The 21,676-nt window shown below is 42.4% G+C and overlaps 1 protein-coding gene across 2 annotated transcripts in view; it reads left to right on the top strand.

The window, feature by feature from the left end:
- Nucleotides 1–467: 467 nt before the first annotated feature.
- The window catches only part of gab2 (GRB2-associated binding protein 2), a 44,912-nt gene continuing 23,703 nt past the window's right edge, over nucleotides 468–21,676 (top strand). For both annotated transcript variants that reach the window (XM_077566696.1, XM_077566695.1), the window contains exons 1-2: nucleotides 468–924; nucleotides 21,293–21,596. In XM_077566696.1, the coding sequence (XP_077422822.1) occupies nucleotides 853–924; nucleotides 21,293–21,596 (376 nt within the window). In that variant the 5' untranslated portion in view covers nucleotides 468–852. The remainder of the gene's footprint in view (nucleotides 925–21,292; nucleotides 21,597–21,676) is intronic.

Genomic DNA, 21,676 nt, shown 5'->3' with positions numbered 1-21,676 from the left:
GTATGATAAATAATGACTTTTCAGCCATGTTGTTTGCTTGCTATGGTTTGAAAGTGTTGGCAGAGTGCTTCTATTTCCAGGATCAACAAATCGATAATATAATGATGGAGGAATAACTATACACAACCTGCTTCTTTGACAATATGGAAGAAGAAAGAACTTGCATGAATACCAAGCAACAACGAATTAACGGAGCAAACATGCGTGCAGTAGGATACAGTTGCAACACACTATAGTGCAACGTCTTCTTACTTTACCCCCAATATTATGCCCTCCATTCGGCATGTACATTAAAGCAAATCCAAACGGGCAAGTATTAAAATGCGTGTAATTACTTTAAAACGCCGCAAGGTGATGCTGTTTCAGCGTCCAATCCAATTGTGGGACGTTTGACTTTAATACATTTCATTAACACACACACACACACATCTTTTTTTGCCGCCTTCCGGGAAGTGTATTTTCTTTATTGTTTGTAGCAAAAACATTTTAACCAGTCTGTACACACGCTGACATCTTCTTTGTAAAATATTGTTGTAGCTTCACGGACGCCCATCCCTTCGCGAGCCGGTCGTGGGCGTGGTGTCGAGTTGGGAAAACAAGCCGCAGACGCCCCGTGACGCTGCCCCGCATCAGTCGAGTTTTCCCCGCGGAGGAGCAGCCGAGGCTCGCCCGATAACATCTCCCCCCCCACCAGGACCGACAGACAACCCCCCCACCCCACGCCACCTCACCCCTCCCTGCCTTCTTATCCCGCCTGGGCTCGGATGGGGGAGAGCCGCACGCCGACCGGGGGCGTCCTGCGTGTGTAGCCGCCTGTTGGGTAACGACGGACAGGGCGGACTTGTCGGCGAGATGAGCGGCGGAGAAGTCATCCTCCAGGGCTGGCTGAGGAAGTCGCCGCCGGAGAGGAAACTGCGGAGATACGTGAGTGGATCCTATTAAATTGTATGGCAATTGTAAATTAGACACACCTGCACACTATGCTGTAGCAACTGCCTTGTAGCTTAATTGACACTATTAGGGTATAATTAACACGGTTGTGGTTGTAGTACTGTACCTTACTGAATTAATTGTTATAGTAATAATAATAATTATTATTATTATTTTGGTAATCCATCATTTATTCTCAACCACTGTTCAGTGGCAGGTGTGACACCACAAGAAATGATCCAATTTCACTTAATTGGCCCCCAAAAACATTTATTTACCACAAATATTTTGACTTCAATATTCTATGCCAACAATGTGACACACATGACAGCGAACGACATCACACGCCGTCAATACTTCAGTGTACGCCTTTTGTGACATTTGTGTGCCATGACATTCTTCCAACGTCAATAAGTGCCTTGGCTCACTAAAGGTTAAAAAAAAAAACACCGTGCTACATAATGTGGTCAAAATATTAGCAACTGCTCTCAGGATAGGCTGCAGTGAATGTCACATTAAGTTCATGTTGGCACTTTGTTTTGCCAAAATATTAGAAACATCTTTCAAGCAGGCAGTTACTAACTTAAAATTGTCAATAATATCAGTGAGTCCCAACTCGTGAGCCAGACAGAACAATTAAATGTTCTCCCAAAGTACAATATTGATCAGTTTATACACTTTTTAAAATGTTTTTGTTTGATGGCGCCCAGTGAGATTTTTCCCAAAAAAAAAAAAAACTGCCTTGCCTTATTAAAGGTTGGGAAACAGAAATTCATATGACCAGATCTTAACACTTGATGTCGCTCGCCTCTATGTGGTGTACCTAATATTTGGACCCCCTGACTGTGACTGTATTTCAAGTGGTAGCAGGTGCGTCCCCCAAAACATCTGGCCCACTTAACGCATCCCCACAGGAATACCGAGTCACACAACCAGTAGTTTTTTTTTTAGTGCTATAAACATGCAAATTTCACCCAGACGGCCACCCAGATTGGAGGGGGTGGGGGCTGGAGTTGTGTGTGTGTATGGGGGGGGGTTCATATAACAACATGTACACGCCTGCAGCTGTCGACGCTCCCCACTAAATGCCTCTCGCACTCACATTCGTATTATCCAATCACGATGAGGTCACGTCTGATGTGAGCCGTTTCCATCTTGTCCGTGTCACAACAACGGTGGGGCTCCTCGAGTGGCCCGATAAAGCTCCCATAAGTCGCCCGGGCTGAGAGTGGGTGGGGCGGGCCGGGCGGGCGGGCGTGGTCTCTAGTCAAGCACAAGGCAGCCGCCACTCACATAATAGGATTTATGGAGGCTGATAGTAGCATGAGCCAATCTATAAATACAGCTGTCGTTTTGTTTATGTGCGGCGTTGCGTTACCACCGGGCCGCTTGGTGTGATGATGTCATCCACGCGTGTGTGTCTCATCTGGGAAAAGCATCCGAGAATGTCTTCTTCCCCCATTGTCTTCCACTTACACATGGCTGGTGTTTACGCAGAGACCACCGTGGTCAGCGTGGGGCAGCTGCCGCCGCCGACTGTACATAGGAAGAAGCCGGCTTAGCTCTACTGTATAAACAAGAGCGGGGAAAGAGATAACAGAATCGTGGGGCTGCCCCCACCTCCACTCCCACCCACATCTAATAAGCCAGGGATTCGCAACCACTCGGTCGGAGCCAAACGGGTCGTGGACAGGTAGTAGAAGGTTGCAGGGGCCTTCCCAACACAAGAAGGCATGCTCACTTCATGCCATATTTACTGTATATATTTTTCAATATTTATGGCAATTATGTACAGTGGAACTCTTGTATAGCAAAACATTTAACAGGTCGGACACATTATTTTGATTGACATGCATCAGAAGCTTTAGGGTTTAATGGTTGATTTGTGTTTGGTACGCCTTTGTAGCATGCGACACACTACATGAAGAACTTGCCTAAAAGGAAGCAATCAGTGCCAAAATATAAGTAAAATTTTGTGGCCATAATTCAATCTTACCATTCAGAGAACCGCAACATTTTCACAGTTTTTATACTCGCGCAAAGTTGTGGCATCTTGGGGACAAGGAGCAATGTGGAATAATTTTGTGCTTAAAGTGGAAGTCAACCTTAAGCATTTCTTGATAATGATATGTTATATGTGACCTCATTAGTCTAAACATGACATTCTGATTAATATTACATTTGTGGAATATGAGCAGAGGTGGCAAATCCAGGTCCAGAAAGTAAAAAGACTGCCACAGTTTGACTTTAGCCTCAGGTGCTAGCTAGCTAGCTCCCTAGCTAGCTCCCATGGTGGTCTTTTACCTGCTGGGGAGCTAGCTATCTAGCACCTGAGGCTAAAGCCAAACTGTGGCAGTCTTTTTACTTTCTGGACCTGTATTTGCCACCTGTGAATATGAGTTATGAAGCAAAATCCAGTCGTTTTTGTCCATCTCAGGAGGCGGCCATTTTGCCACTTGCTGTCGACTGGAGATGACATCACAGTTGCTCAGGGCTCAGGCAACGACCAATCAGTGCTCATCTGTTTTCTGCAGCTGCGCTGTGATTGGTTGTTACCCGAGACCTGAGCAACATTGATGTCATCTTCCGTCGACAGCAAGTGGCAAAATGGCCGCCCCCTGAGATGGATAAAAACAGCTGGATTTTGCTTCAAAACTCATATTCTACTAACGCAGTATTAACAAGAATAACATATTTAAACTAGTGGGGCTGCACAGAACATATTATTGTCAAAAAAAATGGGTTGTCTTCCCCTTTAAGTACATTTTAGAATCTTTACTTTTTTTTAAACTTTTACCTAGTTGAATGAGTATGCACTTCTCTGTTTCGCGGCGTCTTTTTTGTATTTGCATAACAATCTCTACTCAAGTACAGAGCTTGAGTACGTTTGCCACCTCTGCAGGGCGGACGCTTAGTGTGGGTCGGTGTCATGAGATGTCCACAACAAGCAGACGTGCGGATGCAATCATCCACCATTTGGAATTCCTTCCTCTTAAAGGCACGAGTGGGAACAATCAGGACTATTTTACCCGCCGCTATTGCTGTCAGCTGACGGAGGTGACATTTGGGTCACGGCGCAGGCCCCTCGTTTTCTCCGCTAATCAATAAGCTATTTGGTCTCTCTGTGAAATGTTTGTGGAAAAGTAAAGAACACGCCAAGTAGTGCTTGTGATCTTTTACAAGGTCATCTACCGTTTGAACCAAAAATGGAGGGTGACAATGAACATAAAAAACAGGTCTCAAAGGGAAGGTTTTTGAAGCCCAGCTTTCTTGGAGAGAGAAACGGGGTCCTAGTCACAGTCAATCACAGGGCACATAGACAAACACCCATACGTCCATTTTCTATTCAAAATCATTCATACTCACCCGCAACTATCTATTTTTCTACACCGCCAATTCTGTTCACGGTCAAAAGTGAGCTGAAACATACCCGAACTGACATTTGGTGAGAGAAGCGGGGTCCCAGTTTATCACAGAGTGCCTAGTGTATACACAACCATTGAAACTAACCTTCCAACCATCCATTTCCGTATGGATGGTTATGCTATAGTATGTATGTGAAAGCTTTTCAGTCGTGTATGAGCATTTCAGGAGTGACTGGGAGGGGACTTTAGGAATGCTTATGAATATTTAAAAAAAGGCATTTTAATAGTGAATGTGAGAGCATTTCACTAGTGTTTTGTGAGAGTGTTTTTTATCCCCTGTGAGAGCATTTCAGTAGTTTATATAGATGGGGGGAAATCCAGGTGTGAGAGCATTTCAGTAGAGTAGATTGAGGGCATTTTAGTAGTGTATGTTTGAGAGAATTTGAGAATGAGAGAGCATTTCAGTAGTCTAAGTATGGGGGGGAATCAATAATATGTGAGAGCATTTCAGAAGTGTTTCGTGAGAGTGTTTTAGTAGCCCCTGTGAAAGCATTTTAGTAGTTATGTAAGTTGAAAAAATCAATGTGTGAGAGCATTTCAGTAGTCTAGGTTACAAGAAATGTCAGTTGTGTGTCAGGGTGAGGGCATTTTAGGAGTGCATGTTTGAGAGAATTTGAGAATGTGAGAGCATTTCAGTAGTATAAGTGTGAGTGTGGGGGGGTCAATAATGTTTGAGAGAATTTCAGCAGTACTGTGAGAGAGAAAAATCTATAGTTACTGTGAGAGCATTTTAGTAGTGTGTGAGCATAAAAAGTTTCAGTAATGACAGTGACCATTTCAGTAGCGTATGTGAGTGAACTCAATTCAAATGTGTGTGAATGAGAGCATTTCAGTTTTTGTGTGAGTGGTTGAATAGTGTATAAAAGCGCAAAGCATTTCAACCACACATGTGAGATCATTTCAGTGGTGAGGTTGTTTCAGTAGTAAATGTGAGAGTGCATCAAGTAGGACATGAGAGCAAAAAACATTTATCTGTTGAGAGTATTTCAAACAAATCATCTGGTTGAGTGGAAATTGTTCTTGTTTGTTTATGGAAAGAAATTAATTTGATATCACAGATAATTAAACCGGTTGACAAGCAATTGGTTTGTTGCCGAATCCTTGGTTCAGCGTTCCTCAAGTATTTTTGGGCCACGCTGTCTGGGATTCCGCTGGAAGCGTTTAATCTTCCATGGCATTGGAACGAGTGTGTTGTGTCTTTTCCTCAACAATGGAGGAGGTGTCCTTCGTCTCTCCCCCGGTCGAGCCGTCCCACCCGACCGTCAAACCCTGCCTAATCCGGACGAGGCCGTAGCGTGTTAATCAGTTGCTTCTTGTTGAAATGATTGCTTTTGTGTTTTGTTTGGAGCAAGGGATCGAAACGGGAGACTCAAGAATCAGGGCTGAACGATTTTGAAAAATAATCAAATTGTTCCCTCCCTCAATATTGCGATCGCAATTTATTATGCAATTCTATTTCTTTTGTCCTCTTCCCATGTACAGTAGTTGTTGTTTTTTTTAAAGGGGAAGTCAACCCCCCCAAAGAATTCTTGACAATAATATATATGTGTATATACCTCACTAGTCTAAACACGACATTCTGATTAATTTTACATTCGTGGAATATGAGTTAAGTAACAAAATCCAGCCGTTTTTATTTATTTAGGGGCGGCCATTTTGTCACTTGCCGTCGACTGATGATGACGTCACTGTTGCTCAGGGCTCAGGCAGCGACCAATTTACAGCTCACATGTTTTCTGAAGCTAAGCTGTGATTGCTTGTTACCTGAGATCTGATTAACTGTGATGTCATTGTCACTCGACAGCAAGTGTCAAAATGGCCGCCCCCTGAGATGGACAAAAACGGCTGGATTTTGCTTCATAACTCCTATCCCACAAATGTAATATTAATCAGAAAGTCATGTTTAGACTAGTGAGGTCACATCTGACATATTATTGTCAAGAAATGTTTAAGGTCGACTTCCACTTAAAAGTACCAGTGGAAATAATAACGCAATATGAGCCCCAAATAATTACATAAATTACAGGCATGAATCTTGATAGCATTAGCACTTGCTAACCTAACATAGGAATGAACTTACACGTAACAGGTAGGTATGACAGATTTATCTTCCTCAACTTAATTGTACACAAAGACAAAAGGGTGACATTTTATTTCTTCCCTAAAATGTGAACTACTGCCACTACGTCACGTCATTCAAGTTGCTATGGAGGACCCACAAAAATAGGACCCGCAACATTTGCCTGCCAAAAAAAGCATAAACAAGACAGTAAACAAACAGTTCATTATTGTTTACTTGTTATTTATGATACTTTAACTCAGTCATAGTAGAACGTATGTGCAACTTCCCTGTCCTGTATTTGTGTTGCGCATGTTTTACCCATCGGAAGTCCCAGTTTCAGAAGCCCTGGTTTTGAGGGTTTGTTGCGTGTCAAGAGGCAGCGCGAGAGGTGACGGAGGAGGTAAAAACAGGTCGGGCATGCAAATCGTATGCAAAGTCGGCCGTTGGCGAGGGGGTGGGGCCGAGGGAGGTCGATGTGTTTACGCGGGAGCGAGACTCTCTGGGATGTTTCCTAATTGTTTACCAATGTGATTAGCGCTCAGCGGCGGTGACTCACTCGTTCCACAGCACACAAACACACAATGAGTCAGGAAACTTTGCTACACGCTGCCTCCCCCCCGTGCTAAAATATCAGCTGAGTGTTAATGTTGTCATCGTAGCAGCTGCTGTGAGGAACGCGGCTCAGCTTTTGCCCATCACAAGACATGCATGTCATATTGGGGGGACACATCCCATAATAATTAATTATATGAATGAAAGATTACAGCTATCATTTGCAAGGGAAACATTTTTTTCTGTCTAATTACGTGTACAAATAGATACGTGTGAGTCTACTATGCACAAGCAAGCTGTATACCTTTCTTGTCTATTTGCATCCCAATACTTTTGTCCGAGTGGCTTGGAAGAGCATCAACAACAGAGCCAGACTGCATACCAGGAAAATGATCAAAACTGGTGCAGCGACATTCTTCTTCCTGGTGACCTCATGATTTTTTTTTTTTGTGTCACTTGTTGCTAGGCAGAGTTCACATTACTCCCAAAATAACAATAGTACAAATTCATGCTCATCAATTTTACCTGTTAACTCATTCACTCGCAGCTATTTTCACCGAAGCAACCCCCTTCGCTCCCGGCTGTTTTACTGGATTTGGACTGATTTTGCAAGGCCCACAGAATATTGTGTTCTATTACTATAAAAACATGAAACCTACCAAAAGAAAGATTAGAGTCTCTTTTTTTCACCAGGGAATTTATTATTATTATTATTATTTTTTTTTATCTGTTTCCGTTTTGCAGCAATTAGCGTTAGAATATAGCTAAGTTTCATCATTATTGACCAATCTGTTTAAAACACTGGTGAAAACATGGCCCTGGTTTTTATACTCTGCTGCCACCTGCTGGCCATTTTTGTAATAACTACCATTGCTTTAAGCATTCTCTTCAATTCAGAGGCTGCATCAAAGCTATAGCTTCTGAGAACATAAAAAACATATGAATACGTTTTTGGCACCATGGCAATATTTAAAATTTGCATACGTTTTTGGGAGCAAATGAGTTAATATATTCAACGTGACGAAAACATAGATGTTGGTTAAAATGATCAAATCAATTAATATAGAAAAAATGATTACTATAAATGATGACTATAATCATTTTATTTTCTTGTGCTCTGATTGGTTGCTGATAACATCGGGCGTTTGGTTTGAAGTTTTCGGACGTCTTTGAAGGCCAGAGAAAGATCCTGAACATTATGAAATGATAAAACTCTTGGCTGCTTCGGTAAAGTTATGATATACCTTACCACATTTTCTTCAACTTTTCTTCACTCAACCGACATAGTTCGTCAGTTGGCCGCGAGGCGCGGCGGCGTTCAGTGTAAACACGAGCGTGAATCAAACTCGAGTCAGTCTGCGTACGCCACATGAATCATACAAGTGACATCGTGTAAACAGTCTAATTCCTGTTCCCACGCCGAGATCCAAGGGAGAGAAAAAAAAAAATCCCTCCCACCTGTCCGTTGCACAAACGTGTCTGTTCACAAATGCAGAAGAGTTGTTACATTCCAGACTGATGGTATCGGGAAGGCCAGAGTGCTCCTGCCCTCGTACGTGGAAAGAAGCCACGGAGCGGAGGGAGAACGCCGGCCTCCCATGTCCAACTGTCTGCTGCCAGCTCGGACCTTGTTTTGCACGGGGGTTGGGGGGCATTTGGGAAATCCTTGCCCTCAAAGGTCAGGCGGGAGCGCCTCCCCGTTTCCTGCTTTGACAGGCATAGACGTTTTGCTTGTTCCATTTTTATTGGCAGGCGGTTGCGTTCTGGTGAAGTGGAAGCGCTTCAGGAAATGTCGGTGTTGCGTACGTTGGCTTTAAACAGCCGCAGGGTTCGGGACCGTCAAGCAAGGGTTAGGGCACTTAGGGCGACGGTTAAGGTTATAACGGGATCGGGGAGTTTGCAGTCGGATTCATCGCACTCGGAGTCTCCCAGTTTCGTCCTCAAAGCGTTTGAGGCAAATGTAAACAATTAAGATGGCTGATGCCGGTAAATTGGTTGTTCTGGTCAGAGGGGGCAAATCCAGGTCCAGAAAGTAAAAACCCTAGGGTTAGGGTTAACTAAAGGTGGCAAATCTTGGTCTAGAAAGTAAAAACCCTGCCACAGTTTGGCTTTAGCCCCAAGTGCTAGCTAGCTAGCTAGCTCCCTAGCAGGTAAACGAGCACCATGGGAGTTAGCTAGGAAGCTAGCTAGCTAGCACCTGGGACTAAAGCCAAAATGTGGCAGGGTTTTTACTTTCTAGACCAAGATTTGCCACCTTTTAGTTAACGCAGTCATTCCAAACCACGTTGTGTCGCGAGAGCGTATTTCTTGTATTTGCGTTTGCAGCGAATGCTTTGAGGACGGAACTGACGCAATCCGAGTGGGATAAACCAGATTTCCCACCTTCCTCGAATGCAGCATATTTGATGCTCTTCGTTCATTGAAAAGCATTGGACTTTGGATCGTTGTAATTTGATTTGTGAGGATTATTTTTAATTTGAAAATGTGATCAAATGTGGTTTGACTACTATAACAACATGCCTGGTTTGTATGCTAGTCACAGGCAAAAGCAATACAAGTCGCCCTGGAAATGAAGTGCTGTATTGCGGAAATAGCAGAAATGTTCGGAACTGTCAATTGTCGGGGTTATGATTAGCCGCCATCTAGTAGATTGGGTTAGACTTTTGGGATTAATCCAACAGACTTGGTTTGGGTAGAGCTGGGGTGACGGTTAGGGAAAATCAAGCAGAGACATATTTTGTAGGCTGAAGCGTAGCATGGTTTTTAGCATTAGCATTTGTGGATTTGTTGGAAGAATTAGTTCACTCAGCAGCTGCTTATTATTAAGGATTATCAATGTTTTTTTTTTACGAGATTAATTATATTTAGTCAACAAATCCGATAATCCGTCGGTTTTGTGCTGGTGGTTAGCGATCGCTAGCCGCAAGTTTCCAGTCCTTATGAAACAACTTCCGCTCCCTCAATTTGCAAGAGATATTTCGTGATTTCTTGCTTTCCTTGCCGTGGAACAGTCACAGCTAAATCAAATGTTTATCCGAGCAGGATATCAACGTGAGCGTCAAAACATCACAAGGGAAAAAAATACATCATAGCTACTGTTTGAAAGGCTTACCAAGACCCGCCCACCAGGAGCCAGTTTATCAGCATCAATTGAATGTCAGTCACATGATACGGAAGCTGCAGCAAGAGGTGACGTCTCGTTGAGCCAACAGAAACCAGATTTGTGCAGCGGAGCAGCAAAAACACAAGACCCGGTTGTCTCTGTCGAGCCGCCGGCCCCGATTCACTCGTAATAATGTGCAACTTCACTGCCAATAATCTACCGGCACATTTTCCCCTTGAAAGGTTATTTTTAAGCGCCGCAATGAAGATGCTGCCTGTATCGCGCCAGTCGTCACTTAGTGGAGCAAAACCACAGAAGAACTCAATGTCTTGGTTATTTAAAAAAAAAAAAAAAAGAAAAAGGTTAGTAGTTGCATCACTGGAGTGTTTGAAGTCCGAGATAGCCCTTTAAAGATCAGTGATCATGAAAGGACGGTACATTCTGGGGAGTTTCTTAAGACGTGTATAAAACCCCACATTGTTGTTTGTCTAAAATATATTTGGTCGCGCAAACCATTTGCGGGTGATCCATCCACTGTCAGCTGACTAAACACTAACCAATCAGAGGCTAGCATACTTTAAGTAAATGCAAGTGAATGGCGGAGAGCAGCAAATTCGACACAGCAATTTAGCTACTTGTACAAAAACAATACCAAAATGGATGAATGTGTAAATAATAATTCTGGAAACATACATTTGAAGAAATTGACTTAAATGCTTGATCCTCAGGGTGTGGATCTTCGCAAAGCAAAATGGCCGTAGCCATGGCTTCAAAGAGCGAATGCTTAACATCGATGGTTAACCTCTGCTAAAGCCATCTTCTTATTTGACAACCCGACCGAAAAGTATTGGCACAAACATCCGAGTAGTACGCTACGTGCATTTCTCGTAAGTTTCTGAGTTTTTTTCTCGCAAATCTGCCACTTTCTAAAGTGGCAAATTTACGAGTTTTTATTCGCAAATGTGCCACTTTCTAAAGTGGCACATTTGTGAGAAAAAAAACTCGTACATTTGCAACAAAAAAAACTCGGAAATTTGCCACTTTATAAAATTGCAAATGCACAAGTTCTTTTCTCGCAAATTTGCCACTTTTTAAATTCACAAATTTGGAAGTTTTTTTTTTCTCGGAATACGGCCCTTATACGCCGTCGTACTACTGCTTGTGATTTCAATCGCGTTATCTTGAAGCTAACAGCAAGCGAGGTCAACGCAAAATGGCGTGTTTTTAAAAGCGATCTGAGCCAAAATGGCTGCCACTACTGATTGCACTGCTGTATGTCCAATGAGAATTGATACAATTCTATCAGTTATATTTTGATATTTATCAAGACTGCAACCGAAGAGAAAGTGCTGAGGCAGATTTCACATTGGGCCTCGTGGTTGCAGATAAAAAAAAAAAAAAATTGCTCAACTGCTATTCTTCTCAGTTTCCAAGCAATCTGAAAGCGTATCTGAAAATGGGGGTTGGTTGCAGTAAAGCGCCTCATTGATTTTGACTAATTAAGCCACCAGAGATGGGATGGCTGAAACGGCTGTGATTTTTTGAGTGTGTGTGTGTTTAAAAAAATAAATAAAACAACTCCTTCTGTTCAGCTTTGTTTGAGGTCTCGCGATGTGGATGTGGAGTCTGGGTCACCTCACACAACTGCGACAGACGAACACCAAAATTCTGTCTCGGCCTTTTGGCACTCGGCCCCGCGCTCGTCTTTGTTTTGTTTGCGATACCTGCCTCGACGGGACTGGAGAACAACCAGAGACGCGCGGCGTCCGTTCGCGCCGTCTGCTTAACGTCTCTTACGACACGAGCTTGTGTAAACTGAGCGACTTCCCCGCTCGTGTTTGGTTTGAGCTCGCTGGCTGTTGTGTAAACTGACGAGTAAGTTCAAGCAAAGAGGAACCTCCGTCAGGGACCAGGATGACATTCCAGGAAGGCCCAATTGTTTGTATTGTTCAAGCTAACAAACTTTAGCGCTCTTGTTATTGCTTGACGTTGCTATTTTGTAATGAAATCGTCTGACAGTCATTGTGGGAATGCTGAAATAACACGAATGTTATTCGGATTTTTATTCTGCACAATTTTTTGCCGTGAAACAACTTCATATCCATTACTTTTGATGTCATTCGTCATTCATAAGTTTTGTTCCCCTAACCTATATATATATATATATATATATATATATATATATATATATATATATATATATATATTCAGATTTTTGGGTCTGCGATTCGGTTCAGAATCGATTTTCGGTTAAGAACGATTTTTTTTATTCAAAATGATTTGATTGACAATGCTTTTTTTTTTGCTAATGCTAATTAGCGCGCTACTCGCGGCGCTTTTATCACTCAAAAGAACGGCTCCACGCTGGAAAAAAACGACATCTTTTATTAATTAATGTGGCTACAACTTAACAGTGTATTAGACCGCATGGAACCACACTGCCCCTCAGTGGCCAAACCGGGTACAACATGAACAGCGCTCCCAATAAAGGCACACAGACAAAGGCAAGACAGTATAAAATAATTTAAATAAAATCGATTTTGGGACATTTAAAATCGATTCAGAATCGTACTAAATGAGAATAAATTTTTTGGGGGAGGCACATTCCTAATATATATGTATATACTGTATAGGTTAGGGGAAGTTTTTGTCTAGTTACAACAGTGCTCATCTGAGTCCCTATTTAGCATCATGTTGTAAGCACAGCCACGCCCACTGATGAGCTCAGATACGCTAAACAATTAGCCGAGGTGTGTCTGTTGTAGTAGCACAGTGTGTGAGTGTGTGTGCGTGTGTGTGTGTGTGTGTGTGCTACTTGTGCGACAAACTGTGTCAACAAGCGAGCTGATACGCGTCAGTCATCGTGTTTTCAAACGTGCATGAGCAAACATCCAAACTAAACACGCCGTACTGTACGCTACAATGGGAGGACAAGGGGGAGGTGGGCTCATAACCTGGAGCACACACACACACACACACACACACACACACACACACACACACACACACACACACACACACACACACAGCTGCACAAACACAAGGACCCGTCGGTGCACTCCATTCAGTCAATTTCCAGCCGGTGTATCCCGACGTTAACTCTTGTGACTCGTCAAGTTTTGGATTGGAGCCGAACGCTGGCAATCCCCTCGGGGGTTAAAGAGTCGAGTTTGACTGGAGTGGAAGGTACTGAGCATGCTCAGTGGCTCGCGCACACGCACGCACGCACGCACGGCGGTTGGAAAGTGATGCTCGTGAGCCGTGACGTCAGGTTTAATGACGGTGGATGGATGACGATTGATTGTGTGGGGAGTTTCTCATACTCTCGCTCGATTAGCTCAACACTCATCTTTCATCTTTGGGTCACATTCATCTACAATTTATAATGTCATGTTTAATGTTAGTGTTAAGTCTTCACTTTTTCCATATATTTGCAACACTCCATGAAGAAAACATAAAAAGTATGTTTTTTTCCAAAATGATTGAAAATTAAAATTAGAGCTGTCAAAATTAATCGAGTAATCGATTATCTAATTATTTTAATAATCGAGTCATCGTTTGAAGCCATTTTTTAATAATCATTTTTCCAAATTCTCTGATTTCAACATATCAACAGTAATTGTTCACTGATTTCTGTAGTCCTTAATGAAAGAAGACTGATTATCGTCTGTGTTTAATCAAAACAAGACATGTAGAAACATCGGTTTTTTTCTGATGAATTCTGATTAATCACGATTAATCGCCTAATAAAAAAGGCTTTTTTATCAACATTTTTTCCCCGCCAAATTTGAAGAGCACCGGTTATGTGTTAATTCTTTTGACATTTAATGTTATGAGGACGTCTTAAACCATTTCTGACCCACTACATTCTCTCATCCTCCTCTTTTTCTAATCAATGACTTGCATAATTTTACGTGAAAAAAAAATGACCCTGATATTTTGACATAAACAAATATTCTAAATGTGATACGCAAACATTCATTACATGCTTTACTTTAATGCATGCAATTATGTTTATTGCTCAAACACAACCTGTGCAACCTTAAACGCAGCCATCCGCTGTCACGCAAAAAAAAAATAGTGCGATTAATCTGCGTTAATTCATGATTAATGTGATAATTTTTTGTGATTAATTAATCAGTTAAAGCTTTAACTTTGACAGCACTAAAAAACATTTTTTTTAAAAAACTTGGTCATAAACTGTCGTTGCTCAACACCAAGGTCAGATCTTAACAACATGAAATTGCCTCCGCACATCTTTCATGAGAAGCCCCACAAAAAAAGTCTCAAGAACCCATGGCCGAAAAGTCACAGGAAGTCTGCCGTTTGGGTTCGAAGCGGTCGTTTTACAGTTCTTCGGGCAATTTCCAAAGACCAACTTGTCCTTGATATTTTTTGTCAGATTTCTACTCAAACGACAGATTGAAGATGCTAAATTGCAAAAACAAGATCCAACGTTAACAGCAACAGAAGGAACAAGAACGCCAAGCTAATGTTTACTTAAAAGTCAGCAAATTACAAGCTTGTCACAATTCTACTATCTGGCAGCGTCCCCGCGACAAATGCGTGTGCGTGTGCGTGTGCGGGCCGCATCATCGCAGCTTCGCTCTTCGACAAGAACAACACGTGTGACTTTTTGTTCCTCCAGCCTTCTGCTCCGTGCGAAATTAAACGAAACAGCAAAACCGCATCGACAAGCACTCAGCCACGCATGTGACGTGCATTTTATTTATTTATTTATTTTTTTTACGGTGCCACAAAAGGCTGACTTGTTGGCTAAGGACGACGCCGGGACAAGCAGACAGCAATAATCTAGTTGTCATCAGCAGGCGGTCACACGCAATGCAGGCCGCATTCCTGCTTCGGGAAAGACAGGGAGAATCTTCTCTTAACTCTCTATTGTTTTTTCACTTGGCATGTTGTTTACCTCCCCCAAGTTGTTTTAGTCTGATAAAGCCAGGATTTGTCTGCATTTTTGCAAATTTCTCGCTCCACAATACAGTGTGGATCCACTTTCCTTGGCTTTGCACAAACGCCTGCTCTAGGAGATCGACATTTTCATGAGAAGTAATAAGTAGTAGTAGCAGGCCTTCTGCATGTTTTGTTAACTCATTCACTCCCAGCCATTTTCACTGATGCAACCCCCTTTGCTCCCGGCTGTTTGACTGATTTTGCGAGACCCACAGAATATTGTGTTCTATTGCTATAAAAATATGGAACCTACCAAAAGAAAGATTTTTTTCAGGAGAAAAAAAAAGTATATTTGTATCTGTTTCCGTTTTGCAGCAATTAGCATTAGAATATAGCTAAGTTTCATCATTATTTACAAGTCTGTTTCAAACTGGAGGAAAGAGCTTTTTGCAACATGGCCCTGGTTGATCTCTTATACTCTGCTGCAACCTGCTGGCCGTAATTACCATTCTTCAGTTCAGGGGCTGCATCAAAGCCTTCTGTATGCTCTAGCATTTAAAAAAAACGTATAAATACGTCTTTGGGACCATGGTAATATTTAACATTTTGGGAGCAAATGAGTTAAGAACAGATCTTGTTTGAAGACTTGGCATAAGTATCTTAAATTGTGCTGTGAGTTGAAACGGGGTCACAGCCGCCGTAATATCTTCTCAAACTGGTGCTCAACTGCAGTCAGGGACAGGAAGAGAAATTGCAAAACATAAACTGTCAAATATTGATGAACTCACGTCTGTTTGAAAGACACCTGAAATGTAATCTTAAAAAAAAAAGAAAAAAGGAAGTGTATATTGGGCCATTCCATGACCAAATTCATACAATTGCAGGTAGTGTGTGTCTATCGACTGAAGTGTATCATTTTGGTGCGGACTGATTTTGAAAGGTGTCCGACCCAAAACGGCGGAGCTTGCCGAGGATTTTTATTTTTTTTTTTCCAAATGGCTAGTTCAAAGCAAGGATTATATTCATTTTGAAAGGATATTTGATCTTAGTTGGCCCAGTTTAGCTGAGCTCAAATGTCAGATGTTTATAATGAAGATTTTGTTCCTTGTCATGGCTTTACTTTATGCAGTTTAAAAATATATATATTGAAATTTTTTTTTTTTTTTTTAAATGAATTAATTTCATTTTTGTATCTGACCAGGAACTTTCATGATTTAAAAAATAAAATAAAATCAAGAGCCTGGGTGGCCAAGTTAGCGGAGGATCGACACATTGTTCATTGCCAGAATATTCTGGGATTCGTTTCTTCATGCTAGGAAATTAATTCTTTTGATTTTGAGTGGAATCTGACCTCAATTTGTCGTTTATTTGAAGTCAAAAAGCCAGATCAGGTACAATTTCCAGCTGGGCTCGTTTCCATAGAATCGTTAAAAGATGATTTCTACATGCAAAAATGACCGTTGATGATCTTTTATAAGCAATTATCTGCCCTCGGGCGGGTTCAAACCAGTACGTTGCCTCCCGGCTCGTGCGGATTGCCTAGAAATGCAAAGTTGTTTTTGGGACTTGTTGGTCGACGTAAGAGGAGGAACTCTATTGACTTTTAAGGTGAGCCACGGCGGTGGAATCGTAGTTAGTTTGTCGAAGGTTCAGGACTTGAGCTGCTAAAGATCAAATAAGTGTAACCAAAGTTATTGAGACTTTTGAACGATTGTTATTCTCGGGCATTGTGTAACCACAATTCATTTTGAGTAATAATATGCCATTGCTTCTCATGGAATTGCAAGATTGTGATCAGGATGTGAAGCATTGATTTTTTTTGCCGAGCTGCTGTTGTGTCTCCCGGAAACGTGCGCGTCTATTATTTCTGCGAAGTAGAAGAATTTGCAGCGATTGTTTGTCTTCCCACAATTCGTCTGCCAAAAATAGAGAAAAACACGCCCCGCTTATCGACAAAAGGAGTTTTGTGGCTATTTTTAGCAGCCCGAGATTGCTGCGTTCTTTTGATGTTCATCGTCTTTCCCTCTCGTGGGATTTAACGCCGTAAACTCAACTCGTGTATGTTCGTATCTCGGTTTCTCTTTTTTTTTTTTAGAAAATGTGCTGACATCAATTTAATTACAGACAGCACAGATGATTTGAAACATTAACAATAATAGCTCACTACAAAATATTTGACACCCTTTTAAACATGGAAAACTACTTTTAAGTGTTTCATTGTTTCAATTAAATTTTTGTTACCCCCCCCCCCCGTTTGAAATAACCTTTCCAACCGTCCAAAAAACGAGCGTATCTTCCGTCTCTCGGTCCCGTCGACAATTCCCGTGTCAGCCGTGATTTGTCTGACGCGGCGATGCAGCCCAGTTGCTAACCAGGCCAGCGTGTCTTTGCCGAGCTGCGTGGCCCGAAGGGGGTGGGAGGCTCGGAGGGGCTGTGGGGGGGTTGCGGAGGGGGGGGGGGATGTGGGAGAGTCGGGGGAGGTTAGCCTAGTTCTGAAGCTTGCGGGTCTCACTTCCCACAGTTGCGATGATCAATGGGCTGAGACGGGCTGTGTGTGGCGGGCGCGGGACGGCTCGGGTTAGTTTGTTCTATTGTGTGGCCCATTCTTTCATGAGTTACTTTTTATAGGGTAATAGTTTTCCAATGTGAGAGTGCATGGGAAAGTAGGGCAGCGCTAATACGACAACAAATCCGGCACCCGTTTCAGAGAAATGGATTTGGGATTCCGAATCTGCAATGGGATGCGGATCGTTTTGATGTGGAATTGTTCTCAACTGCTTTTGAGCAAATTTGGCATGTTGCTTGGTATGATCAAATGAGTATTTCATAGTTTTTTGTTTTTTTTTCAAAACTGGATCTGGAGTTTAGCTTTAAGATTGAAAATGATCCAGATCTGTATTTCCACTTTGGTCATTTTTTGTAACACGGACGGTTGTCAACAGATTTTGGGTAGTTTGATATGATAACATTTTTCTGACCAAAACAGAACTTCCGTCAATCCTGATTCATGATCTAGAATCTTGACTTATCATTTTCATTGTTAAAAAGTGCTGAACTAGTTTTGATCTGGTTCTTTATTTTGTGTATAGCTTCATGTGTCCAATGGACAAATCTGAAATCTGGATAGAATATCCGTGTTTTTGTCAATTGTAAAGAGAAAATGAAATGATCATCTCTTTCCTGAATCTGAAATATCTTTGTCGTTTAAAGTGACAATGTAAACTTAGTTTGAATCCAATTTCGGTGCGATAACATTGAGATGTTGAATCTGGGTTCAGTTTGACCCAAACGTTTTGGTCATGATCCAGATTCAGAACCCAGAATCATTTTTTGGACAGTCAAAGATGTGAGTGGCTTTAAATTATATTTGGTGAAGCTACACAACCACAGTAAGCTTAAGAACCGATATATTAATTGATGATTCTCATCCAGATTCATCATTTGGAAAATCTAAGCGTCTTCAATCTGGACTTTTATGAAGACTGTCTTGCAGCTCCCACAAGACAGTTTGGCAAATTGATGACATTGCAGTAAATAATTCAGATCCAGGATACGAATCCTGGATGAAACCGGTTATGAAGTTCTTGTTTGGTTTGAAGATTGGTTTGATCCTGAGTCAGATTCAGGTCCACAATCTGGATCCGAGTGAGTTGAAATTAGTTGCTGTAGCTTCGGTATGATGGCGGTCACTCGGCGTCAGTTTCCCAGGGTGATCTCCTGATCGGATTATCGCGTTTGATGAGGCTCCTTCCAGATGTCTCTTGAGTTCATACGCAGCTGCAGGATGCCAGGAGGGTCCGAGCCGGGTCGCACTGACCTCCTGCAAGCGGGCACTGCTCCAGAACTTCGTTCAGAGACGCCATCTCTTTACAGATGAAGCCATAATATTCAAAGGGTCATTTACTCGTGTCTTTTCGCTATTTGCGGCACAACTCAGTTGCTGCCCCCCCCCCCCCCACGAATAGCGGGAGACCGCTGTAAAAAATGGTGCGACAACTCGCAGCCTTTTCACGAAATTGGCAAGTTTCTGATGAAAGTGACACGGTGACGTCTTTTCAGCGGAAATCCACGCGAGTCTTCATAAACGTCTCCCATGCCGAGAAAGGCGCGAGTGCCTGTCACGCTTATCTTTGTTCACTCGTCTGCATCCCGGCCCGGCGGATGCATGCATGCATGCATGTGGCAACAATATTACGGTTGCCCCTTCGAGGTTTCAACCAGCCAAATAAGCTTCACTGGACTTTTTTTGCTTTTTTGTCTCGTGTGAGAAAGAGTTGACCAAAATATCAGAAACAGCTCTTGGTATTGAGCAATGCAGTTCTACACTATGCATTGGATTCCGTCCGAGTGGATATGGCAACTGGGCATAGGTTGGGGGATGGGGAGGGGGGGGGGGTCTGTACTCAGCAGGAAACCCCTCATGAACTGTGGTCAACAGGAAACGCAACAGCTCAATGACAGTCAAGTGTCTTTATTTTGCTTCAAAGCAGGATAGCTTTTATTTCTCCCGAGGAACGTCTGTGACAAGAGTTGTCTCTGGGTTCTGCATTGTGTCGGGGGTGGGGGGCAAAAGTGCGGGGCCCGCACGATCCCGTGTGTCAGCAGACACGGCCTGGTGGAAGTGCATTGCTGGCGGATGTCCAAAAACCTCCACAGTACACCCCCGCCACCCCCCACCCGCCCTCCTCCTCCACCCTCGCTCCACCTCGCTTGGCTCTTCCTGGTTTATCTTCTTCCTCTTGTGCCTCTGAGCAAAGAGAGAGCTGCTAAACGTGCAGCAGAGCTTCTTTGTTACCTCCGCCAAGGACTCAGTGGAAGGTCTAACATAATCGGAAAAGTCCTCTAGATTCATGCTAACATGCAATGCAACGCACTGTAGACAGGCTAACAAAAATAGCATGACTGCTGAAAAGCCAAGGATATTTGAACACACAGTTCAGCAGCACAGGTAGACAGACAATCTAACACTCACTTGCATATACAATAATCTTTATCGTCTGAGAAAAATTGGCTAATATTACTATCGCTAACTGAGCAGTTGTGACAGCAGTCTTCTTTGTGGAGAAGCATGCATTTAATATACTGCCACCTAGTGGCTACAGTGTGTGCACCAGAAGGAGCAGCGCAATGAATGCATGAAAGGATGATGTACAAACGTTTTAAATATTGACATTCTATTTAATGTTGTTATTACTGGGATATTAGCTCTTTTAAATTTGGCAAAAAATTCCAAAAATCATCCAATTGTTTTATTGCATCAACATATTACAGCGCAAGACAAAGTAGCATTTACTACCCCCCCCCCCCCTTCCCCACCCCATAAAAACAAACTAGCCAATTTATGAAGAAACGTTTTTATATTAACAATATATAAATATAATATTTGTAAAATAGAATATCTGTTTTTAAAGTATTAATACTAATGGACAAAGTTTTGTAAAACAGTTAAATGTCCTGCCTGCAATTAAGTATCATTTCTTTATTGTTGTAAACTTTAAAGGACCAAAAAAAAAGAATACATTTTGTTAATTGTATTTATACATTATTAATCTATTAGTCTGATTAATTGAATATCGGTATTTTATTCTGTAAAATATCAAAATTGGCACCGACGTAAAAAAATCCAGATCGGTCGGGCCCTAATTATTACTCCAATATTGTATAGAGATAGTGTTTTTTTAAATATTTTTTTTTATTTAAGAGTGATATTGTTTGAATTAAAAAAAAAAGCTACACAATTTGTTGTTAGTATTATACATTTATGCACCTGGAACAAATTGATTACATTTCCATTTATTTCAATGTGGAAAGATGATTGAAAATGTGAATATTTTGAGATACAAGCCAACTCTTGGAAACGAATTAAACTTGTAAGTCAAGGCACCACCGTATCATTCTTTGACTGCAGTGCCGTCGCAGCATTAAAGTCAGCGCTTGGCTGGAAACAAACGCACAGCGTGTGTCACGTGCCTGTTGTTGTCGTCGGGGGGGTCGCAAACTGTCACGGCGGTGGAGCGCTGCCTGCTGTTTTTAAGCTGTGGAAGGGATATCAGCACAGGAAATACGTTGGTTGGGGTTGTAGGCGTAAACACCTGCTACGCACACACCACACCACACAAAAACCACACACACACGTGCTCTTTTTAAAATAGTGTTGAAAGTGTTTGACAGCACAAACAAAAGTCCAGCTGCCGACTGTCTTGTGATGGCAAGTCAATGTGTGTGGATTCTTTTCAATGCATAAATTGTGCAAGTGTGTTCTGCCGTAGTAGTAGTGCTGCGTCACGACGTGTTATCTCCCCCCACCAGGCATGGAAGAAGCGCTGGTTCATTCTGCGCAGCGGGCGCATGAGCGGTGACCCCGACGTGCTGGAGTACTACAAGAACGACCACTCCAAGAAGCCCATCCGGGTCATCGACCTGCACTGCTGCGAGCAGGTGGACGCCGGCCTGACCTTCAAGCGGAAGGAGTTCCAGGACAGCTTCGTCTTCGACATCAAGACCTCGGACCGAACCTTCTACCTGGTGGCCGAGACCGAGGAGGAGATGAACAAGTGGGTGCGCGCCATCTGCCAGCTTTGCGGCTTCAACCAGTCCGACGACAATAACCACGGTGAGGCCACTTTTGCTTCCGCTCCGGCAACCTTTTTAAGCATTTTATGCAGGATGGACTCTTAACCAAGAGATAGTAAA

This window comes from Vanacampus margaritifer, chromosome 5, assembly GCF_051991255.1.
Source record: "Vanacampus margaritifer isolate UIUO_Vmar chromosome 5, RoL_Vmar_1.0, whole genome shotgun sequence".
NCBI lineage: Eukaryota > Metazoa > Chordata > Actinopteri > Syngnathiformes > Syngnathidae > Vanacampus > Vanacampus margaritifer.
Note: the sequence above shows the minus strand (reverse complement) of the source record. Positions and strands in the feature narration are given on the sequence as shown.